General features: G+C 28.9%; 1 protein-coding gene across 1 annotated transcript in view; it reads left to right on the top strand.

The window, feature by feature from the left end:
- The window catches only part of LOC111633031 (dual 3',5'-cyclic-AMP and -GMP phosphodiesterase 11-like), a 78013-nt gene that overhangs the window by 25334 nt on the left and 27386 nt on the right, over positions 1 to 25293 (top strand). Inside the window, exons 4-11 of the mRNA XM_023377556.1 lie at positions 426 to 587; positions 685 to 774; positions 847 to 984; positions 5203 to 5273; positions 11079 to 11142; positions 15129 to 15176; positions 15304 to 15447; positions 22763 to 22906. Of these exons, the coding sequence (XP_023233324.1) occupies positions 426 to 587; positions 685 to 774; positions 847 to 984; positions 5203 to 5273; positions 11079 to 11142; positions 15129 to 15176; positions 15304 to 15447; positions 22763 to 22906 (861 nt within the window). The remainder of the gene's footprint in view (positions 1 to 425; positions 588 to 684; positions 775 to 846; positions 985 to 5202; positions 5274 to 11078; positions 11143 to 15128; positions 15177 to 15303; positions 15448 to 22762; positions 22907 to 25293) is intronic.

Raw genomic sequence — 25293 nt, 5'->3', positions numbered from 1 at the left:
ATTATTATTATTATTATTAAATATATGTCATATATTTAAAATTAATATAAAAAGAAAATAAAAGTTTTTAATATAAAAAGAAAATTCTACAAAATTTAATAGGATCTGAATTACATTAACGAGGAAAGTTTCTATGTAATTAAAACTTTATTTTTTTATTAATCTGATTCTCGAGATTAAACCCATTAAAAAGAGGACTTCCAATTTCGAAACTTAATTGTTTTCAAGTTTTTTCTAAGTGTGCATTGCAGTCTTCTAGGAAGTATTTGCAGAAATTTTCTATGTATAAAGAATGCATTTACCAGAAAACTAAATAAATCTAATGCTCTTGGAGAATATACAGCAGACATAATCTTTATAGAATATTCTTTACATTATTTCAGAATGTATATTGTATTAAAGTGAATTTTCTTTTACTTTAAAAGGATGCGAGATTTAATCAAAATATCGATCAGAAGACGGGTTACACGACGAGAAGTATGTTATGTATGCCCCTCATGGATATCGATGGGGAAGTTATTGGTGTGGCTCAAGTGATCAACAAAAACGGTTCTAAGGGAGATTTCTTTAATGTTGACGACGAAATGGTGAGTTAGATAACGATTTCCTATAATTACGATGAAATATTTTCTTATATAACTATTATTCATCAAATAATTTTCTAATTTTGAATCATTATTTTAGGTTTTTGCCCAGTATCTGCAATTTTGTGGAATAGGTTTAAGAAATGCTCAACTGTATGAGCGATCCCAATTAGAAAATAAAAGAAATCAGGTATAAATACAATCATTTAATAAATCATCATTAAATATATTTAGTTACATAGTGTTCTTTTTTATTTTTAAGGTGTTATTAGATTTGGCAAGGATGATATTTGAAGAGCAAAGCACCATTGAACACGTTGTTTACAGAATTATGACCCACACGCAATCTCTGCTGCAGTGTCAAAGATGCCAAATATTATTGTTAGATGAAAGAACAAAGGTATATTTATATAAAATATTTAAATTAGTATAAAACTAAATTTTAGTTTTCTAAAGCTCATACAGATAAGAATTACGACTAACGATTTTCAAATATTTGCGAATTAATTTAAACATTAATCTGATTAAGGGTTGATGACGACATCTTTAATTAGAATTTTCACGATAAGAAAGTATTTTTTTCCAAAATTAATTAAAAATATCAGAAAATAAAGACAGAAAATAATATACCGAAGAAATAGTAGACTACCAACAAAAGAGATAAAATACATAAAGAAAAAATTTATAAAATATTAAGCAACTATTATTCTTAGCGATTTAATTATGCTGTTTACGTCGCAAGTAAATTGAAAATTTTTTGAAAGTTTTTTTAAAAAAAATCTTACCTTATTTTAAGGATAATTTTAAAATGATAAACCAATAATCATCATTAACCCATCATTTATAAATTAATGAGACATTAGTGCCTGCTTGTTAATAATCGACAGGTATGAATAAATGCTTTTATCATTAAACACTTAATACTAATTAATAATTAATGCTAATTGATCATCAGTCTTCCAGTGAACTGATTACAATATTGATAAAATTATCAATATATATATATAAAATTTGTTTCAGAATAAACGTAAAACATCCGATAAAGTTATGATTACACTGATATCAAATACAACTCATATTATTAATTATAAGAAGTTTTGTTGGATGAGAAAGATGGCATAGAGACAAGACTATGAATGATTTAGTCAACCCAATGTTAACATTAACAAAGACAAGTTTATTTTACGTCTTAGCCCATACGAGAGCAGCAGAATAAGTGTACTGTACAAGCTTTTACAATAGTTGTGAGTTACGCCACCCTTTGGACACCTGACTAAAGTACAGGTAAGGGTAGAGTGACAAGAATTCCACGAAACTCGCCACAAACAATATTCGCTACAAGTTTTAACTAAAAATAAGAACCTTCTATTCGTTTATGGATATGAATTTAATAAACAGAGATACGGAAGATAAATCAAACAATTATTCATCTGGATTTCACTATCAAAATCGATTTCTTTCATGATAATGTCACAGCACTTTGTCATCTGGTATAAATGTATGTTGGACTAACATGTTACCTCTACAGAAATTTTAAAAATATCGAAATTATCGGAATTTATTCTGAATAAATTCTAGCATCGTTTCATTAATAAACAGTAAGCCTATTATTTAAATATAATTTGATTTTTCTGAAAATTTTTCCAGCATTCTGTCGTAATAAGATGATCAGAGAGTATAGACCGTGCATCGCTCGATTATATTTACAAGAATAAAAATAAGAAATAGAAAAAAAACTAAATAATTTTCATAAATTAAAATTTTTTATTACCAAAAGTACAGTGGTACCTCAGGATACGAACGCCCCAGCATACGAAATTTTCAGGATACGACATGAAATTCGAACATATTTTTGCTCCACGATACAAACAAAAACTCAGCATACGACGTTACATTAGTTCGCAGCGCCATTTTTTTTTCACTTCTGTTCATTGGTCTCAGTCCGCGTGTTTGCTCGATAAAGGATCTCGTGAAGGATCTCGCTCGATAAAGGAAATCTTGAGGGAATACCAAAAAGTGACTAATTTTATTGAAAAGAAATATTCCAAAAAGGAAATCACACTAGCTGTATTGCTGTTCAGAAAAATGACATTTGCCTAAGTCATTTTAGAAACATTTTAAAAAGTAGGCAAAGCCAAGCCTCTTTGGATAGATATTTTACCAAGTGACCTCTATCCAGTGAAAGTGCTGGTGGAAGTGAAGGAAAGAAAGAAAAAAGCAGTGAATAAAAATTTTAAAAAATATATAGAAAACAACCCAACTTTTTAATCTTTTCTAAGTTATTTTTAAGTTATTGTTACATTATGTTATGTAAGTTAAGTTTTAGTATCATTTCCCTTCTCCCTCTCTTCCGCCACCAGTTTACACCTCCGCCGTAGTCTATCCTAAAAGGTAAAGTGCAAATAAAATTATTTTTTTTATCAATTATTATTCTATAATGGTTATTTATACATTTACAACTACAAAACGCATTTTTCAGTGTTTTCCTTACTATAGTTATTTTTTTAATGTACTACTTACAAGTTAGCTTTAATTTGAGTGTGTTTTTCGTGTTGAACGAATTATTTGGTTTTACATGTAATCGTATGGGGGAAAAATGATTCACCTCACGACATTTTCATGATACGATCCCAGTTTCGGAACGGATTAATTTCGTATCCTGAGGTACCACTGTATGGAACCAAAGTATGTAATTATAATGAAGAACTCTTGGAGATTTTTAATCTCCAAGAGTTCTTCATTATAATTACAGAAATAGAGGTTATGTATTAATATTTTAAATGAATTATTCTTATGATTAACTGGTTAAATTTTAAAAAAGAAATGCTAATTTTAATCAACAAGAACATCAAATAATTTTATTTTTTAATGCCCTATACCCTTAGGACATAAAAAATATATAAACATCTTTTAAATAAATTTTTATTTAAATTAAAGACATTTTGAAATATATTAGATTTCTTATCCTGGGAAATCGGATTATTTTACATTGAATGGCTCTATAATCTTTCTTGAAAGGATTGTGTATTGGAATTTTATGATTTCCTTATATTTATGTATATATCTATCAATAACATTATATAAAAAAAAAAACTATTTTAATGTCAAAAGTTCAGGTTTCTTAAATAATAATAGACATATACAGATGATAAATTTAAAAGTAAAGTAGAATGTGTTCTGCTTGTATTCTGCTTAGAGTTTTAGATAAATCATAATTTCCAGCAGTTTAGAATTTATCTCAAGTGATCTTGATTTATGGAAAGTTTAATTATGTATGATTAAGTCATAAAATATTGTTTAGTATGGTTTGTTTGAGTAAGCAATCTGAGATATGAGATATAGAACGTAGCTGATATCGCGAAACATTTCCTGATATGTAAATATTCAGGAAATGCTTTGCGATCCAAATAAAACATTTTTCTATATTTTTAAATATAACAAATGATGTCGTTAGTAATGTTTGTACCTATAATTCCTTCGTATTTAGATTTGGAAATCACGAATCTTCATTAGTTATGTGGACCTATTCATATAAATGATGTTTACGTAAAATCGTGTATATGCAAATATCATTTTTCGACTTAAAGTATCATATGCCTGTCAGTCTGTATTTGCGATCTACAGCCTAAACTGTTGAACCAACTTTATTCATTTTTGTTTTATATAAATATTGATTAAGCTAATGTTTTCGCAAAATCTAAATGTTTAAAGATATTGAATTTAGCACCATTTTTTCATGTAATTACTTCTTGATAAATGCACTAAGTAAAATATGTTTTTAAATTGTTATTCGATTATTATATCTAGTGAAAGATACCATAACTTTAGTCCCTGTAGATCCATCCAATTTCACTGAACTTGAGTCTTAATTCCTCCTCCACTGACACACACAAAATTAAGATTTATTTGTTCGAACTTTGGGTTCTTCTGGATTCGCCATTGAGTGAAATAACGAATTGTTTGTATGATAATTTGTAAATGATAGTTTTATTTATGAGAGTATATACAAATTTGTATTTTATTTCGGCTTTAATTTATTATAGCTCAATGATTTGAATCAGTGATTTTCAGACGTTTAACATCAATGGAACTGATACATGAATATAGTTTTAACAATCATAAACAGTAAAATTTCAAGAATCGAAGAACGTGTGAAAATATTTCTGCATTGCTTCTAGAAGCTTTTATTTGTCAAAATTTATAGTAAAAGTAAACATTTCATAATAAATATTTTTGCGAAAATCTCGAAGGTTTCTTGTAGAAGAGTTGGGTTCCAAGGAGCAGCTTGAACACCACTGGTTTTAATCATAACCAGAGCAGTTACTGTATTTCAGATTTTTTAATATTATTATAATTATGAAAAAAATACAGTAAATGGTTATTAATGATGATCGACGTATTAAATATTTTGAATTTTGAAATGAAAAATACTTTGATAAAATAAAAATTAGCTTATTTAAATTAAGAGAGATTTTATAATTTAAACATTACATGTAGATTAGTCATTTTTAATTCTAATCTAAGAGTTTAAAATATCCAATTCAATTCCTTTAATTAAATTCCTTAGGCTATTATTGAGATTAATGTAATTTAATCTGTTAACATTTGTTATATGCAGGGAAATTTCTCTAGAGTCTTCGATCTGGATGCATCTGACATGGAAAATGAAGAATCTTTTTCTCGAACAAGGTAAAATAATTAAGATATTTATTCACCTCCTTTTTTGGCAGGAAATAGAAATTTCCTAATTCTTTTAAATTCAAATACAGTTTATGATTCCTAGAATACAATGCTTAATTCTAAAATGAATTAACAATTTTTATTTTCTAAATAATCTTTTTTCCTCCAGTTTATAAATGCATTTCTAAATCTAACAATTTATCTGTGGTAATTGAAAGGTAGCTTCCTACTATCGTGATGGATTCAAATACAATCTAAATATTTACGAAAACTCGTGGTCAAAATTGCGTGGGCAATCATCATTTTATCTCTCATTCCTCCTCATATGTAATGACTAACTTCACGCATTGCAGCTTTGCTATAAGTAGAGGCCAGTTTTTCATAGAAAGTCTTCCCCTCTCCATCAAGGAAAATCTAACAAGGATGCAAATTGCCCTTGTAGATTGCTTTACCTCATCTCATCAACCAAAACAGCTTCGCCGTAATGGAAACTATGAATGATTATATTATAGTTTATTATGCATTTATGTCTCTAATAAAAAAATCCAGCAACGAGTTGCATAACTTTCCCCGCAAAAATGTTAAATTGCATGTGGCATTATCTGTTACGAGATTTTATTAAAAATGTAAAATTCTTGAGGATAATTTGTTTGACTGATCGCCATATTTTCCCTCTGTTATAGGCCAGAACAGGTCTGTTATATAACAGCGGAAGAAAGTAAAAATAGGAAATATTCACTCATTTTTATATATGTTTTTATAAAATTTGATTTTCTTCTGCAGAAAACATTTATTGTTTAATAAATAATCCGCATATTTTTGAATTTTTGTCGGTTTTCTACTATTCTGTCTATTTTAATAAAATTATTTTTCTCTTTTTAAATGTAAAAATTTTCAATTCTATTAGACAAAAGATATAGCAAGTATCATCTGTATTTTGAAGGCACGCGATCTTAAAGCATATGTGAGATTTTACACTGATGTGTTATAAAATATTGCATCACATAATACAACTTTAAAGCAATATTGTTACAATATCATAATTTATATAAAAAAATAAATAGTCAAACTTATCCTATTTTATTTATTTATTGTAAAATAAACAAAAAGTAATATAAATTTTATCGGAACAATAAATAAATAATTAAAAAGATTATATTGAATTTTCCTAAGGCATTCAGCACAAGAGATTAGAAAGATTAGAAAATATAGTAATTTCTTATATTTTTCACAATACTCTGGAACACTAGGAATCCATAAACGATTACTTTCTCTAAATAGCTCTTACAGAATTTAACAAGTTGTTTTCGCATGGTATAACGAGTCATATGATAGTGATACCCTGCTTCTTGTAGCGTAAAAAAACACGATAGTGAACCTAAATCACAAGCTAAGTTTATTTCTCTCAAATTAAAGGAAGTTTTACTTTAAAAAGAGCAAAATGTCCGCTTTGTGTGTATATGAATATACAAATAATAAACCTGGAAAGTTCTTTTACAGGTTTATTATTTTCTGGATCTGGATATATCTGACGTGGAAAATGTTTACAGTGAAAGACTAAAAAAAAGGAAATATATCTCCTTCCTCCTTTCGAAATCTTGTTTATGAGTAGGTTTCGAAGATAAAAAAGAAAAGCTTTAAACCTACGGCAAGTACTTGTGCGATTATTTGTTCTGTACATTTTGATGAGAAATGCTTCATTTATCATTTACTAACAGGCGATTTTTGAAACCCCATACAGTTTCTACTATACAGTATTTATATTTAATAATACAAAACGAGAAAAAGACTCATACTTTAGGAAAGAAATAAAGTAAATCTGGAAAGTGAATTGCAATGCATTTTCAATTTGCAATAATAAATTTCTGTTTACAATAAAATGAAAGCTTCTACAAATAAATATTATTACTAAGTATAAATATTTGATACTTTAAATTAATCTCAATTAAACGTTTTTAATCGTAGGAATTAAATTTGAAAGTACAGTATAAAGAATAAGAAACGAGTTATTTAATAATAAAATTAAACTCGTAAATTTCAAAATGACCGTACTCAGTTATAAAATTTCATACATTCTTTTAACTTATATAAAGTTTTTTGAAATTCAAAAGGATAATAGGATGTACCGCCACTTACGGAGTTTATTTCGGAGTCATTTTGAGCAAAAAAGTTTCTATAAACTTGGGTCCTATTCTCAATAGTTACGAAGAAATTCACTGTGAATGGTGCCGTAATCTTGGCTAATTTGAAAGTTAAAAATAAAATGCATTTTTCTATAATAAACGGTTATAATTTTCGGTATATTGTTTACAAAATGTATATTTTAATATTTGTAATTGCTTAGTCTCTGAATAACAGGTTGCCTATCCTTTATGCTAACAACGATTACTTATTATTATTATTATTATTGTTAATTTTAAATAAGAACATTAAAAAGAAAAGTAAAGTAAATAAAAGTAAATAAAATTATAGATCTGTATTAAAAATACAGATCTATTTTCAGCTTTGTAAACTTTACAAGTTTACAAGAGACTTTCAAAAATGTCTCCATCCATTTTAATACACTTGGTCTTCCCCGTTTATAAATCGCATGTGCCTTCTGCTTAGCAGCCTGCGTAATATGCGAAAGTAACTCCTCACGTGTTTGTGCCTTCGTCTGGTACTGTACACAATAACCTTTATCCATCCCACACACAGTAATCTAATGGGGCTAGGTTACACGCCGTACACAAATTAGAAAATAGCGAGGTTGCGGCCGCTAGCTTACAGGAAGGCAGCGCTGAACGTCCGACGTACACGTTTTCGCGTTGAAAACGTCGGCCGCAACCTCGCTAATAATTCATCTGATCTTCACGAAACTGAATGTTACTTGTAAATTTTCCCTTACATACTGTACACAATTCCTGTTCTTATTTTTACTTTGCTTTTTCACAACTGTTCATAAACTTTATAATATTAAAATCAACTTTAAAAGTTAGAAATTCGTTAAGCGATCATCTTCAGCAATCAGATACAAACGAATCTCTCATCCCCTAAACTGCTGATTTAATACATTAATGGTACTTAAGTTATGTGGCAAATATGTTCGTGGGCCGTAGTTTGGACACAACTGAATTACGACGTGATAAATAAAGGCCGAGTGTACTGTATATTTTCTGGACGAAATGAACACGACTCGCGTTTCTAATTTTTTTTGCTTAGCTTCATCGTCCATTGATACACATTCAAGACGAAACACATCGTCTCCATTTTTATTCTGGGAAATACTATAATTCAATATGAAATTCTGCTGGATATTATAATTTATATGCATCATAATTCTTGAAAATTTGAAACTCGAGTCAGTTCAGCTTCCAATGAATCACGCGAACGGAAAATCAATTATCAGTATATTGGCAGAATATATTTTCTTAATAGTGAAGAAGATCGTTTTTGAACTTCAATCTCAAAATAAATTGACTGTGTTATAAATCCATCAGATTATGCAAATCGATATTCCAAACCTAGAAATAAAAATGACGCCATTTTTCACGAAGAATTGGACGAATCACGCGAAATAAACAACCATTACGGAAACGAGAAAACCATTACAAAAGACTACAATGTTTTATTTGTTTCCCGCAGTCGTTGCTGGAATATTTAGAATTATAAATCGAGGTTAAACGAGAATCGATAAATGAAGTCAAATAGAAAAAAAAGATCCTTCAGTAGAGTTAACGCTAATGTGGTGTACTTAAGTACACGTTAAGAAAAATATTTGATGCACTTCTCCCATTTTTTAAAAAAATATTAATTGAAAAAAGTTGTAAAATTGTAATGGTTTAGAAAAAAAAACTTATAGAACCATTGTTATAGTCTTTTATTGGCAGGAAAATTTATTTAATAATTAAAATATAAATTAATTATATTTTAAATGTTAAATTTGTTTGATTAATATCAATTTACTAAATTTATTATTTCGTATAAATTTGGCTACAAAAGAATTTTTTTTAATTGTGCTTTCCTCTTATAATTTTTAGTCCCAGTAACATGAAAATTAGTATTTTCTTTTTATGAGAAATGTTTATACAATATGCAATATATGTGTATTAGTGTTTTATTTTGACTAATTATAAACTGATATCTTGAAATACAACTTATTTTTTAATTTTTAATTCATTACTCTTATTAACTAAGGCAATTTTATTTAGTCCATCGGTGACTGAGTGGATAAAACCACTGAACACTGATAGTTAGTTGGTTATAGATGTATGCCTCACCAACAGGTTGGTCATGTGTAGTTTTCTAGGTTTTCTTCCTGTGTCTAACATCTAAATAGGAGTCAGTTTTCCAAGAAAGTCCACCTGGGAGGCACTTTAGAAGATCATTCATGTGTTGTGTTGTCTTATATCTCAATCTAATATTATTTATTTTTTCAGATTCATTTAATTAAAGTTAGATTTTTATTCTTACATTTAATTAAGTGTAAGATTAAATGAACAATTAACTTTACAATCATCTTACTTTACGATTAGATTGGTAAATTTTATGACAGTTTTGTTCTTTGTATGTCAAATTGCAGATTCAAATCTTAATTTAGATACAGTAGAGCCTCGATTATCCGACCCGATTGGGATTGGTCGGATAATTGAAAAGTCGGATAACCGAAAAGTATGAAAAAATCCATTATTAAGGTAGTATATTATTATATCCCATGTAATTAGTATATTAGTATATCGCTATTAACCTACTTCCCGTTGAATTTTCATCGATGTTAAGCCTAACAAAATTTTTAAAAATAATAATCGTCGCTATTGTATCGTTAAAAATTAGAAAATTAAGCCTCTGGCTCCCTTTCATGGTCGATCTAGTGTTGCCAGCTAAAACACGTAAAAATAATATTACAGTAGTGAAGACATAGCCAAATATTGTAGCGCCACATCACTAGCGGACATTTGAAATTTGCCGACTAGGACGGTCGGTTAATCGGGGGTCGGATAATAGAGGTTCTACTGTATTTCTGTTATCAAAACCACTAAGAAAACCTAAAATTTAGCAGTTTTTTAATAAGTGATAATGTTTTTGTCCATGTTGAATGGGCATGATCAAGCAAATTAATTCCCCAACTGGGGAGGTGGTTGGATGATGCTCATTTAACATGGCAAAAATGTTAGCACTTAACCTAAAATCCAGCAATTTTTTAATTTCTCAGTGGTTTTAATTCAACTATATCCAGTTTTGAGTGGTAGTATTGTCTGTTATCATTTATTAATGGGAATTGTTTACTTTTATCTTAAAAATATACAATTAGTATATGGATCATATTGCTTTAAATATAAATTATATTTTTAGGCTTCTCAAATAGCTTTTGACTCACATTTCTCAAAACAATTAGGAGATATTGCAAGGTTAGCTACATAATGAAATGGACTTGAAGGACTTGTTTTATGTAAACTGATAATCAGATTAATAAACTTCCTCTTTTTTCAATATTTAACTTACTGATAAAGTGACATATGATATAATTGAAATTATCTTGTAATTGCTAAGACAGTAGCTTACCTGTTATGGAAAAAAGTTATTTAGAAATCCTGTTATTTAGTATAAAAAACATTGCATATAAATAACAATGTAGATTTTTATATAAAATATTACCATTATCATAATATTGCTTTGAGTAATTCTGATGTGGCTTTAAAGCAGTTAGGGGTTAATCCTTCATCACTTCTTGTGCAAATTTTTATAATTGCTAATTTGAAAAATTCAGTAAACTTTATTATAATTGTATAATAACCATATCATTTGAAAAAAATTATATTTTTTTAATATATCTAGTCCATTTGAAGGAAGATTTCCCATTAATATTGGAATAACAGGTTATGTGGCTGCAACAGGAGAAGTAAGTATATTGATTCTTTTTCTATAATTTTCATTATACTATAAATTCATTGATTTAACTGGCTATACTTAATATTAATAATGTATACATCTGAAAACATTTATTGTTTATTTCATTATTGAATTCATAATGTAATGAATAATGAAATTAAGTTATAAAACATGAATATGAACTTGTATACATTTTCTTTGACTTTTTCTCTGTGGGCACTAGGAAGGACTTTTTTCAAACCCATTATAGATTTAACCAGATGGTGAGGAACAGACCCAAAAAATTCAGTGTTTTTTTTACCTACACAGATTTGATCCAGCTGACACCTAAACTGCATTGGCTATGTCGCTGAAGGAATTCTTGGAATAGAAAAATTGAAATAACCTTATAAATCAAAAATGGAATAATTTTTAATGAAAATACTTTCATTAAAAATTATTCCAATTTTTCATTACTTTCATACACTTTTATTACACAGAGAATATATTTAGTCATATGTTCTCTGTGTAATATTGTTTAAAAAAACAAAGCAGGACATTTTAAAATAGGCTAGTTTATACTTTTATTATCAATACATATTTCAGTGTTTCCCAACTTAACCTTTTTGGATTAACAACATACTTTGAATTTAGTAAGATTCCTGCAACACAACATAATTTTTAAAGTAAATTACAGTTGATTCAAAAATTTTTTTGATAATATGGAAATTCCCATTAGCAACACACTTTGAATTTAGTAAGATTCCTGCAGAACAACATAATTTTTAAAGTAAATTACAGTTGATTCAAAAATTTTTTTGATANTTTCACAACAATGCTCCAGCCCATTCAACTGAAATTGTGAAGCAGTTTTTAGCTTGAAAACAAGTCCTCATACTCATTCACCCACCATATTCACCAGATGTTGCACCATGTAATTTTTTCTCTTTCCATACCTCAAGATGCAATAAACCATATAATGATTTAGAAGACATTCAAGGCAATATGATCCAAGAATTGAAGAGGATTGCAAAGGAATTTTCAAGCAGCTTTCAGTGATTGTGGGAATGTTGTCAATGGTACATTGAGACATGGGCAACTATATAGAACAGCGTTTTTTTCCAACTTTTTGGATTAGCAATACCTTGAATTTAATAAGATTTCTTCAACATATCATACTTTTTTAAATAAAAATGTTTAAAATTTAAATTACTGTTGATTTTAAAACTTTTTAATAATACAGAAGTTAAATTTCCAAGACAAAAACTCACAATTTTACAAATATACTATAAAAATAAAAAGACTATTTGAATCAATGTGTAAAGAGCTATTATCAGTCTTTAAGCTAGTAAGCTGCAATGTTTATAGAAGCTCCAAAGAGTTGGTATGCCAGCACACACAGATACACACAACTTTTGTAGANCTCTGTGTAATATTGTTTAAAAAAACAAAGCAGGACATTTTAAAATAGGCTAGTTTATACTTTTATTATCAATACATATTTCAGTGTTTCCCAACTTAACCTTTTTGGATTAACAACATACTTTGAATTTAGTAAGATTCCTGCAACACACTATAATTTTTTAAATAAAAATGTTTAAAATTTAAAATAAATTACTGTTGATTTTAAAACTTTTTAATAATACAGAAGTTAAATTTCCAAGACAAAAACTCACAATTTTACAAACATACTATAAAAATTAAAAGACTATTTTAATCAATGCATAAAGAACTAGCATCACTCTTTAAGCTGGTAAGCTGCACCATTTATAGAAGCTCCAGAGTTGGTATGATGGCATATGCATAGACAGATGAAACTTTTGTGAAAGGGATATGCTGATACTGAAAAGTTTGCAACAATCGACATTTTAGTGAACACTTCCTTCTCCCCTCGGTCGGCTGGCAGTAAAAAGATGAAAGATAAATGAAATTTTAAAAAAAGAGTTTATTAAAAATTCTAAAAATATATTTAATTTTTCTGCAACACACTTGAGGCACTCTCACAACACACAGGTTGGGGAAACACTAGCCTATTTTTAATTACGAATATAACAAACATTTAAAAATAATCTGTAAGAAACAATTAATCATAAAAGAAGTAATGAATTAATGTAACATGAAAGACTTATATAAAATTTTTGTTGATAATTTAATGTCAAATGTTATCTAATTATTTATAAGGATGGAGAATATTAGATGTATTCAATTAAAACTTAGAAGAAAAAGGATACAAATTTACACCTATCTTAAAACTTAAGAGCTAGAAGATAATTTTATATTTTTTCTCACCCGATTGGGATTGGTCGGATAATTGAAAAGTCGNTCATCACTTCTTGTGCAAATTTTTATAATTGCTAATTTGAAAAATTCAGTAAACTTTATTATAATTGTATAATAACCATATCATTTGAAAAAAATTATATTTTTTTAATATATCTAGTCCATTTGAAGGAAGATTTCCCATTAATATTGGAATAACAGGTTATGTGGCTGCAACAGGAGAAGTAAGTATATTGATTCTTTTTCTATAATTTTCATTATACTATAAATTCATTGATTTAACTGGCTATACTTAATATTAATAATGTATACATCTGAAAACATTTATTGTTTATTTCATTATTGAATTCATAATGTAATGAATAATGAAATTAAGTTATAAAACATGAATATGAACTTGTATACATTTTCTTTGACTTTTTCTCTGTGGGCACTAGGAAGGACTTTTTTCAAACCCATTATAGATTTAACCAGATGGTGAGGAACAGACCCAAAAAATTCAGTGTTTTTTTTACCTACACAGATTTGATCCAGCTGACACCTAAACTGCATTGGCTATGTCGCTGAAGGAATTCTTGGAATAGAAAAATTGAAATAACCTTATAAATCAAAAATGGAATAATTTTTAATGAAAATACTTTCATTAAAAATTATTCCAATTTTTCATTACTTTCATACACTTTTATTACACAGAGAATATATTTAGTCATATGTTCTCTGTGTAATATTGTTTAAAAAAACAAAGCAGGACATTTTAAAATAGGCTAGTTTATACTTTTATTATCAATACATATTTCAGTGTTTCCCAACTTAACCTTTTTGGATTAACAACATACTTTGAATTTAGTAAGATTCCTGCAACACACTATAATTTTTTAAATAAAAATGTTTAAAATTTAAAATAAATTACTGTTGATTTTAAAACTTTTTAATAATACAGAAGTTAAATTTCCAAGACAAAAACTCACAATTTTACAAACATACTATAAAAATTAAAAGACTATTTTAATCAATGCATAAAGAACTAGCATCACTCTTTAAGCTGGTAAGCTGCACCATTTATAGAAGCTCCAGAGTTGGTATGATGGCATATGCATAGACAGATGCAACTTTTGTGAAAGGGATATGCTGATACTGAAAAGTTTGCAACAATCGACATTTTAGTGAACACTTCCTTCTCTCCTCGGTCGGCTGGCAGTAAAAAGATGAAAGATAAATGAAATTTTAAAAAAAGAGTTTATTAAAAATTCTAAAAATATATTTAATTTTTCTGCAACACACTTGAGGCACTCTCACAACACACAGGTTGGGGAAACACTAGCCTATTTTTAATTACGAATATAACAAACATTTAAAAATAATCTGTAAGAAACAATTAATCATAAAAGAAGTAATGAATTAATGTAACATGAAAGACTTATATAAAATTTTTGTTGATAATTTAATGTCAAATGTTATCTAATTATTTATAAGGATGGAGAATATTAGATGTATTCAATTAAAACTTAGAAGAAAAAGGATACAAATTTACACCTATCTTAAAACTTAAGAGCTAGAAGATAATTTTATATTTTTTCTCATAAAGCAAAGTATTATATATTTTAGTTTTGCATAGATTCTTGTATTGTGCAATTCATTTCTATTTTTAATTATTATATTATTGTTTTTTTCTTTTATCTTTTTTCAATTGTAATATATAAAATACATAAAATTCATTAAACTTAATATATGTTTTAGACTTTAAATATTCCAAATACATATGAAGATGAGAGATTTGATCCTAGTGTAAGTATCAAATATTTTTAAATAAAAATTATCCTAAATTTTTAGTATTTCTTGAAGTATCCTCAAATTTAATTACATTTTAAAATCAATAATAAATTAATATAAATATTCATTACTTTTTAAATAGGTAGATGAAGGTACCGGTTTTGTCCATCATAGCATTCTCTGCATGCCTATTAGAAATGCAGATCATAAGATCATTGGTGTGAGTCAACTTATTAATAAACTAAATGGATTACCATTTACAAAAAATGATGAGAACCTGTTTGAGGTGAGAATATTAATTTTATTCAATGACAATATCTGGAAAAATTTGAATAATTGTAATTCCTTATTATTATTTCTTTAAACTGGAAATATTTTATTACTATTATTATAACAAAATTTATATAAACTGGAATTTCTGTGAATAAAATAAAAGTAAATTCTACAATTTACAACAATGTAATGTGAAAGATTATATCAAAATTTGTTATTTTGCTTGGTTTCAGAACTGATTATAAATATATATTTTTAAAACTTTATTAAAATGGATACAAATATTTTACATTACAAAATTTAAAATTTTCTAACATAACTGCAATTTAATTTTTTTTTTATAAAATAAATATTTTATTAGATATATAATAAACAATCAAGTTATCACTAAATTTAATATAATAGTTTTTATTCACACAGGAATGCTAAAATTGTTTATTAAATAAACTTTAAATAAATTCAAACAAATTTCCAAAAAAATTTGATTCAAACAGAATTGATCTGACATTCCAAATAAATAATGTAATAGTAGCTGTAGCAGTTTTTCAATACTGCTGAATAGATAAAGCAGTAGTTCATACTCTTTTTCAAAAGGCATGATATGTGAAATATATACTATTACTTTACTGATGTTACATGAAATATTTACATAATGAAGTTTTCTTTTCTAATTACAAAAAACATTTTATATTTATATTTTCATATCTTGGAAATAAGTGCTCTTTACTGCTATCTGGGATGTGTGTTTTTGCTCAGCTTCGCATTAATGATATGCAAAATTATTTTAAGTGGCTCATTTAATTCATTCATAGTGGAGAGTTATTTCTTTCTTCATGAAAACTATCTGACACTTTAGAAATAAATACATTTAATAGAACTTTTTTTATGACCTTAAGAATTTTCATCTTAATCTTCTATAATAATTTTTCCATTTGTATAATTGCAAAAAGGAGTTTTAAATAAGAACATTTATCTTTCATTTCTGTAAATATCATGATGGCATTTTTGTTTTTAATATTTATATAGGATTTCTCTTAATTTTAGAAGATTATCTTGTCTTTAAGATCAAAAAATAATAACCATTGTGTAAAACTTGTAGTATTTTCAAAAGAAAATTATGGATTATAATTAAAATAAATAAAAAAATAAAAATTTTTCTGCAATATAAAAAAATTATTTTTATAATTTGAAGTAACATAATCATTTAAATACTTATAAGTATTTTATGTTTTTTGTAAATATGTATAAAGTTAGAATTAAAAAAAAACTAATAACATGTTGTCTACATAATATTAATGAAAGCAGAGTTTCTTGATATAAAGATGAAATAGGTTTGGTATAGAAGAGCTAGAAGATACTTTGCTTTATGAGGAGGTTTCGGTTTTTCTGCACTCCCTTGAGCCTTGTTAACAGATTTTTCTCTCATTTACATCTTTGATAATATGAAGGAGTTAAAATGAAAAATTTTAAATTTTGTTATATTTTTTACAGACTAATTTTAAAAAATATATTTAAAATCCATTATATTATACTTTTAATTTTTTATATAAATAAATGAATGAAAATTGCAATATAGGTAATAATGAATAGAGGCTGAATTACATTCATTTCTCTTAGAAAACATACTGTCTTAATTATATATGTTCATTGTTTTATTGATCATTTAATGAAAACAAATAGAAATATGCCCCTACAGCGGAAACTGCACTTCATTCAATGAATATGCATTTACAGATAAAATATGATTGAGGTTGCAATTTGAAAAAATTGTAGTCCTATAAATTTTCACTGTTGTCTGCCCTTCCTTAATCTTGAGAATGGTGTTAGATAAATGAAAGTCAACAGCAGATATGGAAACCTTAGGGACAGGAGGCCTGATTAACTATATATGAACTTCTGATACAAACTGGAAATCATGTTATTTCAATTCAAAAATTTTCCTTTGAAAGATGTCAGATAGATGACTGGCACAACTCAATTGTTAAAGATAATAACCATATCATTTGAAAAAAATTATATTTTTTTAATATATCTAGTCCATTTGAAGGAAGATTTCCCATTAATATTGGAATAACAGGTTATGTGGCTGCAACAGGAGAAGTAAGTATATTGATTCTTTTTCTATAATTTTCATTATACTATAAATTCATTGATTTAACTGGCTATACTTAATATTAATAATGTATACATCTGAAAACATTTATTGTTTATTTCATTATTGAATTCATAATGTAATGAATAATGAAATTAAGTTATAAAACATGAATATGAACTTGTATACGTTTTCTTTGACTTTTTCTCTGTGGGCACTAGGAAGGACTTTTTTCAAACCCATTATAGATTTAACCAGATGGTGAGGAACAGACACCCAAAAAATTCCGTGTTTTTTTTACCTACACAGATTTGATCCAGCTGACACCTAAACTGCATTGGCTATGTCGCTGAAGGAATTCTTGGAATAGAAAAATTGAAATAACCTTATAAATCAAAAATGGAATAATTTTTAATGAAAATACTTTCATTAAAAATTATTCCAATTTTTCATTACTTTCATACACTTTTATTACACAGAGAATATATTTAGTCATATGTTCNATTAATTTATAACCAATTGTTCAAAAACAGCTATTCATATTAATGAATAGCTGTTTTTGAACAATTGGTTATAAATTAATATTAAATTTGGACACATTTACTGTTACTATTTTACAGTACATATTGTATTAAGTTGAATTATTGTGTTTGTTTAAGTACATAATAACATGAATAATTTGCTCTTTGAAAATATACTAATTATGTTTAATAATAATAAAGAAAATGATTATGAATTATGAATTTTTTTAATAAAACAAAGAATCATAATTTATCTAAAGCAAGTGAATGAAAATATACTTACTACAAGTATAATTAGATATATATGAATTGTTCAGAGACCAATCTAAGACCATTTTTTCAAAATCAGGGTTTTCATTCTAAAAGAAAATAGAAAGAATAAAGTTTCGAGTACCCAAAGCTAACATTCTTTTTGTTTATAAACAACATTAGATTACTTCATCTTCTGTGTCATGAAAAAATGACAAAATAGTGAAGCATAACTCTAAATTTGCTTTCCTATAATATTGTAACAACTGGACTTAGGCTGATTGGGCTCTACATGGCCTGTTCAGAAAGTTCTAGAACTTATTTTTTCTTCATTTTTTGGACATACATACAATTTAGTTGGCCTTGTCTCCTTCAAAGTACTCTACTCCTTTATCAATACACCACTTCCAATGATGCTGCCTTTTTTGGAAATGTATCTGATAAGCATTTTTCAAAATCGTTCATAGGTGCTCTTGCAAATTTTTCTTGATCTTTTTAATCATCTGAAATCTACATTCTTTCAAAGTGGTTTACAGCATAGGGAATAGGAAAAAGTCTGCAGGAGTGAGGTCAGACGAGTAGGGTGGGTGGGAAAATGCAAGTGTTCCTGTTTTAGCCAACAAGTTGTGAGTCAGCAGACTCATGATGCAGGATCCATGAATTTTTTTCAGAAAAGTTCAGGTCTTTTTTCTCTTAGGTGCCTTAGCATTTCCATGTAATAGCTTTGATTCATTGCTTGTCCATCTGGTAAGAATTCAAGATACACAATGTCTTTGATGTATAAAAAACGTGCCAGCATAACTTTCACCTTTGACCTTATCTATTGCACTTTCTTTGGCTGTAGCAATGTTTTCTCAAATCATTGCATAGATTGCCTTTTTGTTTCTATGTTGTTTCTGCAACACTGTGGTGCCCACAGAACTATAAAAAAAGGGGAGACACAAGCTATAAAAAAGGCATTGTATGTACAGTATATTAGGCAAGAAGTATATTATGTGTGTATATATGAAGTGTGCAATGCCATAATGTTGTAAATGCCAAAAAAGAAACTTTTCAGGAGAGTTAAAAAACATTTTTTTTCCAATGAATGAATTCATTTCAATTTTACAATGAAATGGTAAAAAACTCACTGGATTACAAATTCTCTGGAATATCAAAATGATGTAAATATAAGTCACAATGTTTTATGTGCCAAAAGTCATATGACTTGCACTCTGGTACTTTAAATGTTATATTTTCACATAAATTCATCTTCAAAATACAGCCACTTACACTGTCAAAATCACCATAATATTCTTTTGTGGCAGAAAACATTGCATTTAGAATTCAATTCTCAATAAATCATATTTAGAAAAAAAGTGACATTTACAATGTTATGGCATTGCATGCTTCATATATATACACGAGGGCAGGCTGAAAAGTAATGCACACATGCTTGTAGAATACGAACAAAAACAAATAGCAAGATTGGGCAAAAAGTACATTAAAGTACAATTCTTAAGCTTCAAAATCATATATTTATTTTTCAACATAGCCTTAATGATGACTAACACGTTTCTCCCAATGTGTAACAAGTTTTTTCATTCTGTCACTGAAAAATTCTTCTGACTTTTCTCGAGGACTTGACAGCTGCCTTCACATCATCATCTGAGGTGTAATGATTACCCTTGAAGTCTCTCTTAAGTAGAGGAAACAAATAAAAATCACAAGGCGCAAGATCGGGGGAATAAGGAGGGTGTGGAATCGGTCAAACTTCAGGTTTCACAGAGCCTCTCCAGTTGTGTGCGAGGTGTGTGGACAAGCGTTGTCATGTTGCAAGATTATTGGTACCAGGCTGCCTCTAACATGACAAACTCAACGTCAGAGGTGTTTTAGTCTGTATGTACTGAGAAGAATTAAACATTACAACAAGGTGCAATGGTAATTGTCTGTGGCAGTGATCGGACTTCCGCTGCATGTTTCATCAACAATTATGGCTTTTCCAGGCTTGCAACCATGAAATTTTATTATCCATCAATTTACAATAGACCTATCAACAGCATCATCACCATAAACAGCCTTTAAATGTAATTTTTTCAGCAGTTAAAAATTTGATAACAGCACGCTATTTAACTCGCATTGACATAGCACCAGAACATGTCTCCATATTTCCGCTTCTCAAAATATACTGAATGAATGCAACAACCTCAAACTGCGCATGCACATAGAGGGGGAATGTTACTTCCATATGCCACCTGGCATGCTTCTGAAAATCATTTCGTTTGTGCTCTACAAACATATGTGCATTACTTTTCAGCCTGCCCTTGTGTATATGTGTATATATATACGAGGGCTGTTCGGAAAGTTCGCGGCCTCACATAGAAAAACAAACAAAATAATGTTAAAACTTTTTTTATTTTTCAATGTAATCTTCTCTGTTAGCAATGCACTTATTCCAGCGATGTTCTAGCTTTTTTATGCCATCACAATAGGTCGATTTGTCAAGGTGTGCAAAATACTCGTTCACTTCAGAGATGACTTCGTCATTTGAGTGGAATCTCTTTCCAGCCAAGAATTTTTTTAGGTTTGGAAAAACTGGAAGTCACTGGGGGCCAAATCAGGTGAGTACGGTGGATGTGGAACTAATTGAAGCGAAGTTCGTTTATCTTTTGTTCAGTGATTCTGGCGGAATGTGCAGGTGCATTATCGTGGTGGAACAGAACTTTTTTCTTCTTCAAGTGTGGCCTCTTTTCTTCGATTTCTTTCTTCAGTTTTTCCAAAAGTTCACAGTAATAGACAGCATTAATGGTCTTTCCTCTTTCTAGGTAGTCAATAAAGATGATGCCTTTAGCATCCCAAAAAACCGAGGCCATCACTTTACCCGCTGATGGAACTGTCTTTGCCTTCTTTGGTGGTGGCGAACTGTGGTGTTTCCATTGCTTCGACTGTTCTTTTGTTTCAGGAGTGTAGTAATGGATCCACGTTTCGTCAGTAGTCACAAACCGACGCAAGAAATCCTGTGGGTTTTTCTGGTAGAAGTCCAAACACTCCTTTGACATCAAAGTGCGAACACGTTTTTGCTCGGCGGTCAGCAGATGCGGCACCCACCTTGCTGAGACCTTCGTCATACCCAAATCTTCGGTTAGGATGTGGTGCACTCGGTCGACAGAGATGCCTGTTGTCTCAGCTATCTCACGCGTTTTCAAACGGCGATCTGCTAATACCAAATCGTGAACTTTGTCGATGTTTTCTTCAGTGACAGCAGTTGACGGCCGTCCGCTGCGAGGGTCATCTTCCACACTTTCTCTGCCAGATTTAAAAAGGGCTGTCCATTTTTTCACAGTGGTGTACGAAGGAGCAGACTCTCCTAAAACTTCATCCATGTCAGCTTTGATTTGAGATGCGGTCAACCCTTTTTTCGTCAGGTATTTTATGACCGCACGAGTCTCCGTCTTCTCCATTTTTGACAAAGCATGTGCACACTGACTATCTGCTAAGCTGTCGTGGCAAAACTTTTTGACAAATCAAGCGGAAATTGGTATCGTATCTTTAGCAAAGATGGCTGAATTATTCCCGCCAAAAATTAAATTGATCGCAGCACCGCATATAGGCAAGGCCGCGAACTTTCCGAACAGCCCTCGTGTATATACACACACACAGTATACCATGATTAACACTGTTAATTAATCTCTTGATGCTATCACATATATCAAAATTGCATTAATCAAATACAGTGGTACCTTGATACTCAACTGAACCACTAGAACAAATTTTTGGTTAATATCAAATATTTTTATTTTGTCATCAGTAAAAAAAACGTTTTTTTGTGATAAAAATTGGTAACTAATCATCTATATCTATAAATGAAAATGTTGTTTACTATACACTCCTAGGCCATTTGACCAATTGCTATGAAACTTGGCAGTTCCACTAATATACTACTAACTTAGATAACATCATTCATATCATCCCAAAATATTTATTGGATTTTTATATATTTATTAATTTTTGTCTACATTGTATTTGCTGAGTTTACATGCAGTGTCATCTATTGGCAAAATTTTTTTTAAAATAATAAATTAAATATATTATATAAAAAAAGGATATAATTTAAAAACAAAACAAATATTATATTCACTTAATTACTGCAACAATGATATAGCACAAAGTAGAGTTGCTATATTATTACTTTGATGAGTAGCACATACCTGCATGGAGTCAAAACTGTTACACTGGTAATCGGTCATGGATTTGTGCATTCCCAATGAGCTGGCTATGTGGAGTTTTTCAGGTTTTCTTCAAATTAGTAACACCTAAATAGGAGCCAGTTTTCCAAAAAACTCTTCTTGGAAGGCATCCTCTTGGCAGATCACCCATATGACATGTAGTTGTAATCAAATAAACTAAAGTATTGTTCCAGAACTTTTTGAACAGACCATGTAAACAGCTCATATAATGTTAGATTAAAAGATGATTATTGTTTTTAGGGATTTGGAATATTCTGTGGCATGGGAATTCATAATACACAAATGTATGAAAAGGCAATCAAGGCAATGGCAAAACAAAGGGTCACACTTGAAGTTCTATCATATCATGCAACAGCTCCTTCTGATGAAGCTCACCAACTCAGTGTAAGTATCTTATAAAAATAATATTAGTCTCTGTAGAGACAGAGAAGCAAAATATATACAGTATACTCTTGATTATTATGTGTGGATTATTTGGTTTGTGGATTATCTATGCTTATGTCTTGATAAAAATTTACATCAAGAATATAAATATTCATTACTTTTTAAATAGGTAGATGAAGGTACCGGTTTTGTCCATCATAGCATTCTCTGCATGCCTATTAGAAATGCAGATCATAAGATCATTGGTGTGAGTCAACTTATTAATAAACTAAATGGATTACCATTTACAAAAAATGATGAGAACCTGTTTGAGGTGAGAATATTAATTTTATTCAATGACAATATCTGGAAAAATTTGAATAATTGTAATTCCTTATTATTATTTCTTTAAACTGNGAATATAAATATTAGCATTAAATTTAAAAAATCTATGTCATTAACTCTTGCTATTTAAAATGGTATGTTGAGTGTCAACTATTCCCAGAATGTCAAGGTATAAATTAAATGACCAAAATAAGTACAATAAGTGCAGTTGATTCTTGAAAAATATGGCCTGCCTTATGTGTAGACTGTATTCTCTCCATTAAATAAGTTGTAAAATTGCTTGAAGAAAATATTTTAAATACTTTCCTTATCAATAAATCATTAATATTGCATAATTAATGAAGTTTTACAATGATATCTAGCTAGCAACCTGTCATTCTCAATGAATAATACAAAAAATTGTGAACTGCTTGGCACTAGTTCAATATTATTCAGTTACATTCTGAATTTTCTGATCACATCTAAAGCATATTAATTAATTAGTTTTCATTTTCAAAACATATTTTTATTCATAATAAATAAACTATTATGTTAAATTTAAAATGAAATTAAAAACTAAATAAAAAATTGATTAATTGTCAATAAAACAAACTTGCAGATTATCTGCATTTCCATGTTATCTTGTGCGTCCATTACAAGTGATTAGCCTGGATAATCAGGAGTATACTGTATTGTCGTACAATATTACCTATATTGAAAAGTAAAATTAATTATTTCAATTAAATAATATGACAAAGTTAATTTTTATTTAAAGTCTGAAGGATTTTAAAATTTAAATTTTATATAATAACTATTTTGTTTGTTATTATTATTTATTACAAGCAGTGGTGATATTCAGCGGGTTCACACAGGTTCGGCTGAACCCGTTGTTAACATTTTCAAAGTTTTCCGAACCTTGTTAAACATATGTAACATTTCTCAATGGTTTGATTCTTTTAAAAATATTAAAATATACGTATTATACTCTGTAACACTACTAAACTAGAGCCTTCCGATGCACTATTTGAGCGAAAAAAAAAATTGTTAAGGAAAAATTTTCTGTTACGAACCTTTTGTTAAATATTTCGAATGTCATCCCTGCCTATATGTATGTTTGTCCAAAAAAATTTTGGATGAAATATCAAAAGCAAGTAATTTGTGACAGTTATGAAAGTTAAAAAATTTTTGTAATTCAAAATTGTTATATTTTGATAGAAAACCAAATAAAACATTAATTAGTATCAAAGCACTTCAAAAAACTGACTTATTACACAAACATCTGTGTAATAAATCAGTTTGATAATTTGATGTTTGTCTATGCAAATTTGATTACCATTTATTTTATAATACAGTTGACCCCCCCATAACACTGTTGATAATTCCGTTTTATATGAATTCCATGTTGTACGAGTCACTTAGATTTTACAAATACATGAGCCGTTCACTGCCTGGCACACGTATTTGTAAAATCTAAGTATAAAGTATTGACCTTTTAGCAGAGTGGGAACAAAAGAGGCACGACCTTGTCAATTGGACCCACATGCGGTCGGGTAATACCACTTGTTGACTTGTAAACAGAAGGAAAACAAAAAAAGCACCGGCCTTGTCAATTGGACCCACCTGTAGTCAGACGTTAGACCATTTGCCATATGGTAAACAACTGAATGTAAACAAGTGGCGGACGTTTATGTAAGCTTCACTCTCGTCGGATGACGGCGGACCTGAGTGTAAGCTGTTCGGGCAAGAAGGGGTTGTGATTGGTCAGAAGTCCCTGTCAAAAAAACCCTTAAATTGCGGGGTGAACGAGAGAGGAAGAGAGAAGGGCAAGAGACTGGTACACGGTAATCTCAGTCACTTGGAAGGCATGCTGAGCGTAGAGAGAGTGTTTTCCTCTGATAAATATCTCAGGGACGGGTTAGTGCGGAGACTGGGCTGACCGTGCAGTTGAGCCAACTCCACAGGCTGACTGAGGCCTTTTCAAAGTTTGAAAGTTTCCAGAAGCCAATCTAGTACATGAGTTACCATGCATTGTTATCTTGTATATATATATATATATTGAAAACATAATATATATATATATATAT

This window comes from Centruroides sculpturatus, unplaced genomic scaffold (genome assembly GCF_000671375.1).
Source record: "Centruroides sculpturatus isolate CEXI.00-Female unplaced genomic scaffold, Cexi_2.0 scaffold764, whole genome shotgun sequence".
Classification (NCBI taxonomy): domain Eukaryota; kingdom Metazoa; phylum Arthropoda; class Arachnida; order Scorpiones; family Buthidae; genus Centruroides; species Centruroides sculpturatus.
This window is presented reverse-complemented; position numbering and strand designations above follow the sequence as displayed.